General features: G+C 40.4%; 1 protein-coding gene across 1 annotated transcript; it reads left to right on the top strand.

Annotated features, from left to right (window-relative positions):
* Window positions 1–421: 421 nt before the first annotated feature.
* On the top strand, window positions 422–5,325 carry atf5b (activating transcription factor 5b). The gene is made up of 5 exons (XM_034113319.1): window positions 422–481; window positions 1,045–1,177; window positions 1,869–2,090; window positions 2,436–3,621; window positions 4,065–5,325. The coding sequence occupies exons 3-5, from the start codon at window positions 1,952–1,954 to the stop codon at window positions 4,249–4,251; spliced, it is 1,512 nt and encodes a 503-aa protein (XP_033969210.1). The 5' UTR covers window positions 422–481; window positions 1,045–1,177; window positions 1,869–1,951; the 3' UTR covers window positions 4,252–5,325.
* Window positions 5,326–6,883: the final 1,558 nt, after the last annotated feature.

Raw genomic sequence — 6,883 nt, 5'->3', positions numbered from 1 at the left:
TATGTTAGCAGGCTAAATGTTTTGATTCAATTGAGAATCTTAGTTAATCCAGCAATACACTAAGTAACATAAACTGAGGTTAAAGTGGGAACCATTCAGAAAAGCAACATATCTGGAGTTGTTATAAATTTTAAGTGGCTGTCTGTCAGGTTATGATCCTAGTTGTAGGTTATGCTTTATTAACTGGTGATAATTTACAACAAAGCAGTCCCAGGCTGGTGTTAATGTGTAATGATTAGCAATCAGTGGAAGACCGATGGCAGGCCAATAGAAATAAAAAAGTTCCCCTACATAAACCAATGGTGAGGCCACATTGTTACAGCGCTCAGCGAATCCCCTGCGGATCTGATGCAACAGGGCTGCAACTAAAGTTACACCTTCGAACTGCAACATGATGTCCTTCCGCTGCGGCGCTACGAAAACTAGTACCGGTTTCACCGTCTGCTTAATTCTCCCTGATGCTCTCCACACTCTGTCTCTGGTAAACTCTTTAAGGATGTTTAGGGTTTTAATAATATATTCTATGTATTTTTATTATGTGTTTTTTTTTAGCGTGACTGGACTTTTAGGTAAGATAGAGTTCATGCCCATGTTTTTCTGTCAACAACTTTTTACCGGCAGGCAACCTACTATGTTTTAGATACGATATACATTTGTTTGCAATACTTTCAGCATCTAAATAAATCCTTAATACTGTTAAAGCAAAATTATAGTCAGTATGTCATTTTAAATGCATCTTATTTGTACTTTATGTCAATATTACCATGAAAAGGCAACTTGAATAACATACAACTAGTCAAATGAAAGGAGACAATTCAGATGAGATACAATAACAGTGTGTTTATACAGTGAGGGAATGAGGAGATGTTATTTGAGCGTGTCTCTGGGTAATGGGAAAGTCCCCAGGTTCATGACGTAACGGCCAGCTGAACTCTGTAAACTGCGGATGAATCTCGTCTGCTGTGATCCGGTCCGGAGCAATAGGAGTTTGCAGAAGTAGCGGATTTAAAAACTTTCTGTCTGCATTTCTGTTCGTCGAAATAGCACTTGATGAAGACTCCCTGACTATGAAAAGGGAAAATATGGCTTTTTAAACCTCGACCGTCTTCCTCCTCACCATAAAGCTCCGCGTGCTTTGCTCTCGCGACGCACTCCAAGACTATTCTGAAACTATGGGGTGAGTAAGAAGTGCTTTCTGCTTTTGGGGGAAAGTTAGGTGAATAAAGTCTTACTAAAGCTAACAAACCACTTTAGACACTCTTTAAAATAACATTTCATTTAATCCTGAATTTATTTTTGTTTTAACATCTTTTACAGGACTTTATTAGTATTTTAAAATAACTATGTTAAAGTAATTGTGACTTTATTGACTTTACATTTATTTATTTTTTGTTCCTTAATACTGTTTTTAAGTTGACAACTACTACTTACATTCTGAAAAACAACTTTCTATCTATGTATGTATACTTTAGTCTATAATTAGGTTATGAAGGTAGTGCTTAAGACTATATCATGTTTAAAATAATTGCAATGTTTTTTTATTATCTTTTCATGTTTATTGTTTGTTCAAAGTATTTCAACTAACTGTTTTTAGTTTTTTTTGGGAAAATGTTATGTTTTGACATGAATCAGTAATGGCTTCACAGCATGAGGTTACAGGTGCTCACAAATGTAAAGGGTTAAGTTGAACAGAATACACTTTTATAATTATTTTATTTTGTTGTTTTAGCTTTCAAATATTTATATACATTTTTATTTTTTACTTTTTGGGGAAATATTTAACGCTTTATTGGATGGAATTTGAAATGTACATTAATATATATATATATTTTTAACATTTGTTTATTTTCCTAATTTCTTTCCCACAGGTCTTCAGGTGTTTCCACAATTATTTCACCCACCCATTGCATGGTTTTCGCTTTTGAACAATTTAATCGAGGCAGAAGACACAATGGCGGCATCGATCCTTCGCAGGAATATTCCTCCCATTTCCACAAGCGAGCTTGGCGCTCCCCCTCTCCGACAGGCTAGCCATAGCCAATCACGGCCAAGGAAGGGGGCGGAGCCAGCGGAGAGGCAGAACTTAATTGGTGAGTTTTGCCAAGACGCTTTTTTATTTTTCCACATCCCGAGGTCGGAGCCGCAGTGCAGCACGGGGCTAATGTCGTACAGTGAGTACAGCTAAGTGGATATTTATCGAACGCAGACGATGCTGTTCAATCATTTTCAGATGATCGGTTAGTTGTTCACTTGGATTTCTCGGATGTATTCTTTCATTTTGGGCTTATTTTTAATTTGATTTATCCTCTTTGCGTGATTTAAGATTTTTTTCCTAAATTTGTAGTTTTTATTTCAGCTATTTTACACAATCAGCTGAAATAAAAAAAATTGATTGCTTTACTGATTCTATGATTCTTTTTTGATTTTTTTCATAGGTGATGGTCACTCAGATTGGATGACGGAAAAAGTTGATTTGTCTTCATTTGTGTCGACGACCGAGTCTTCTCCCAGCTCATCCCTTCCACCCTCGCCGTTAGAACAAGATGTCAAGGTGCCCTCGGATCTGGAGGTCATGACCTCTCTACTGCAGGAGGAGCTGGCTCAGCTGGAGGACTACTTCCGCTCCGAGACCACAACCACAACAAACAAGTTGGAGAAATCCTCAAAATGTGACAAGGGTGCTCAAGCCATGGGCTCCCAGTCTTATTATCAGTTACCCTACAGCTCGTATGGGACCAGCCAATCAGAAACCAGCCCTGTGGTTGTTACCTTGGCAACAGGGGAACTGGACCTGGCCAGCTTCTGTGGCGGTCCAATCGCCAGAACCAAAATTGCACGACCTGCTCCGTACAACTACCACCACCGCTACCACCACAATAACGGGCGGAGGATCATCAGCGAGGCAGTGAAGGTCGGGGAGGAAGTAGGACTCGATACGTGGGGCTCAAGGGGAAGTTACTCAGGAAGCGCGGAGTTGTCTGTGAACCACTACTCCACGCTGAAGACAGTGAGCAAGAACAGCTTCAGCAACGTCAAGAAGGTGAGAGAATGTGCTTTATCGTTGAAGGAAGAGGAAAGTTATTGTTTTTCCGAGGGAATGTTTTGCAGCGAGGAGATCGCTCGAGGGTTTTGTCTGGGTGGCTCGTACGACAGCCACCACAAGCGCGAAGGACAGTTGCACAATGTGAAGGTCAATGTAAGTTACGACAGCACGGGGCTGGAGGTCTTGCACTGCGGTAAAGATGGAGGACTTTCCGGGGGGATTCCCCAAGAGACAATGGTGGCCGGAGACGGCTACTTCCACCAGGCCATGGCCAGCACGGAGCCTTACCATAGCTTTATAGGGGACCTCGACCAGCCGTCACAGCCTCAGGCTGTGGAGCCCCAACATGGCCACTACCTCTATCCAGAATGCCTTGCAGACCAAAGCTACGAATGTCTGTCCAGAGGGGAGGGCGAGGGGACTCTGATGGGTGCCCCCATCCACCGCCCCACCCAGAGGCTAAAGGATGAGCACTGCTCCATGAAGCCGGCTCTGGTGATGGGCAGCGTTCCTGTGGAAGGCGTCCCCGGAGAGAGGAAGCAGAAGAAGAGAGACCAGAACAAAACCGCTGCTCACAGGTAAGCTTTTCTTTTCTTCTCCTCCTCGTTTTGAAAGCATGCCTCAAAAACGTATACAAATTAGACTTGTAGTCAGAAGTGAAAGTTTGTCAATAGTGTATGAATGAGTGAATGTGAAACTGAACATGGCAGGAGTGTTACATAAAGATTTAAATGTCCTGCAGTGTGTAGGAGGGGAATGGAAACTCCCTCACTGCCTGCCAAATTCAGCCCCACCTAACCATTTATTTAAGTCTGCTCTGTCTGTGTATGAGATGTGAAAAGATAAATATGCAGGAAAAGTCTTAAAGATGATAGTAAAAAGTTGGAAGGAAAAGAAACTGATCAGTTTTCTCAGGGGAGAGATGTCTGTGTGATGTAGCTCAGGGGTCACGCTCACAAGGATCATTAACAAAGATGCAAGGCAGCAGAAATGTGGAACTAAGCGGTCCCTTGTGTTGCAGGTACAGGCTGCGTAAGAGGGCGGAGCTGGACTGTCTGGAGGAGGAGCTGCACGGCCTCGAGGGGCAGAACCGGGAGCTTCGTGACAAGGCGGAGTCGGTGGAGAGAGAAATCCAGTACGTCAAAGATTTACTCATCGAGGTCTACAAGGCTCGCAGTCAGCGGCTCAAAACAGACGGCAGTGCCTGAAAAAAATTAATTAAAAGAAACGCCCACACTGACCTCCGTTTCCAGAACTCCCCAAAAACCAGCACCAAGAGAAAAATCAAGTCAAGACTGGCTTTTTCGTCTCACAGGAATGAAATGGTAGTTGCATGATTTTGATAGTTCTTTTCTAAACAACAACAAAAAAAATATGTTCCAAGAGGATGACCCAAAAAAAAAGGAGAAAGAAACGGGGAAGTTTCCAAACGAGTGACTATTTCTAAGAAGCCTTAGTGAGGTGGAGGAGATGCTGGACTTGTCCGTGACCACTGTGATCCGAACTGCACTCACAGCCTTGCGATGACTGACTCTGTGCTTGCGATGATTTTACAAACTGAATTAGTTAGTAGTGACGGAATATGCTTGTGTTTTTTTTGTGACACACACATCGAGGCAGATCCACGCTAAATATATATTTTATTTTATATTTTTACTTAATAATGTTCATTTATGATTTGCTTTCAACAATCAAATGACTGAAATAAAAGGGATTGCTGGAAATAAAAAAGAGTGTGCTCTACAAATCGGAAACATTTATAGAATTTGCATTGCTAAAATGTTGAGTATTTACACTCTTTTTACCCATTCCCCCCCCCCCCCCCCCCCACTGAAATACCCAATGCATGTTTGATTTTGGAAAAAAAAGCATGTGCGAGTGTTATTTGAAGGCAATATTCTGTTAACTGCATGGCTTCAAGATCTCCAATTTCAACTGATTTCTCATCAGCTGGCGACTTTCCCCTGAGCCCCCAGCCCCCCGCCAGTGTGATTCATGCTCAGGCCTTTTTTTTCTTTCTTTCCCCGCTATGTGAAACATTCACTGGCTTTATTTCCTTTTTTTTTCTTCTTCTCTTGTCTCTTTCGGCTGTATTTCGCGGACAAACAATCACCTGTTGACGCAACAATAAATCGTTGTTGGGTAACTTCATGAGAATGTTCCTTTCAATCGATCAATTTGTCTGAAATTCAGGTCCTTTTACTAATAACCGATGTCAATGTCAGGATATTATACATCAGGAAAATGACAGCCAAATAAACCAAGTTATGTAGTATCATTGATCTCTGCCTTTTGGACTGTTTTTCACTGCATGCTGCTCATTCATTCCGCAGACATTACAACACAACTGTCCATACACTGAAACAACTGAAACGTTGACTTCAATTAAATGTATTATGTCAACAGATTCCATATAACTGTATTAAGTAAGTTGACAGCCAGAGTATAACGTTTAAATAGGTTCAACTTAATATTATTGCTTTCAACTAACCTAATACTGTTATGTGGAATCTGTTGACATAATACATTTAATTGAAGTCAACGTTTGAGTTTTTTCGGTGTATCTCACACCCAAAACAGCAGACACAGAATAAGAGGGGTGGGATTAAGAGATAGAGAGGGGCACTCCCATTACCCTGCCCATAATAACTGCTGCCCTCTTTCTGGGCTGCAATGCAGTTAAAGTTATTTCCCAGGATTCACCGCTGGACGGCAGCACAGCAAGACAGCACTGAAACAACTGAAATGTTCACTTTACCTAAACTGTATTTAAAAAAATTCTTAATTTGGGATTAATAAAGTATATATCTATCTATCATCTATCTATCAGGTTAGTTGAAAGCAATCATATTAAGTTGAATCTATTTTGACTTAATAGTATTGCTTTCAACTAACATTATACAGTTATGTGAAATCTGTTGACATAATTCATTTAAGTCAACGTTTCGTTTTTTTCCGTGAGGTTTTGATTGACATCTGAGCATCAAAACAACATGTTCCCTCTAGACGCAGGAGCTTGGATCGAGGCAACTTCTCCAAACAGAGAGGGAAATGTTCAAATGAAAATACTAATAAGTATCTTTAATGTTTTTGTTACCAATATTTCAGCATTATGATTGAGCCTAAGGGCAGGAGTGATATCAAAACTCCGGCAGTCAACAGACAACATAATTTGCCTATCTCATCTCCCAGCTCGTTGAGGGTGTGTGTGTGTGTGTGTGTGTGTGAGAGTGAGTGTGTGTGTGTGAAATCTCTTGGTATCTCTCCTAGCAGTCGTAGGCCTTTCAAGTGCATGAGGCAATATCACACAATACTTGCAGGAGGAGGAGAGATGCGAGTGAACTATCAGAATAAGAAAGTAGAGGGTTGACAGAGAATGCCGTTAAATCTATTGATTCTCTCTGTTTGTTTGTTTGATAAAGATGCAATGTGAAAACGGATTGTAATGCCGACACACGATTTATAATGGGATGTTGCAGCCTGTTCAATAATGATCTCCGCTATTGCATATTACTCATGTCAGATGAGTTCCATTGATTTGTTAAATAGATGATACAATAACATGAATATAAGGCAGAGAAGTGGGCTAAATGACAATCTAAAAAAGCATATAAATATAGCGAATACATTTAAAATACATGTTGAGGGAAAATGTATAATTTAAAGTTGGATTTATTTAACATTTTAATCCACTAACATTAATACGGAGCCTACTTAATAATATTTACGTCTTGTTGAAACACTAATAACGAGTTATATATTGTTTAAATCATCATAGCTCATAATATCTAAGATGATAAATGTAATCTTAGGATAAAAGCACATGTAAAAACAAGAGAA

The sequence above is a fragment of the Trematomus bernacchii genome, unplaced genomic scaffold (assembly GCF_902827165.1).
Source record: "Trematomus bernacchii unplaced genomic scaffold, fTreBer1.1, whole genome shotgun sequence".
Lineage (NCBI taxonomy): Eukaryota > Metazoa > Chordata > Actinopteri > Perciformes > Nototheniidae > Trematomus > Trematomus bernacchii.
The sequence above is the reverse complement of the archived record's forward strand: the minus strand, read 5'-3'. Positions and strand labels throughout refer to the sequence as shown.

Excerpts from the sequence above, each read along its gene's own strand:
- atf5b (XM_034113319.1), top strand. The coding sequence starts at position 1,952 with ATGGCGGCATCGATCCTTCGCAGGAATATTCCTCCCATTTCCACAAGC. Across the intron at positions 2,091-2,435 it reads GGAGAGGCAGAACTTAATTG|GTGATGGTCACTCAGATTGG; the intron begins GTGAGTTTTGCC and ends TTTTTTTCATAG. Across the intron at positions 3,622-4,064 it reads AACAAAACCGCTGCTCACAG|GTACAGGCTGCGTAAGAGGG; the intron begins GTAAGCTTTTCT and ends CTTGTGTTGCAG.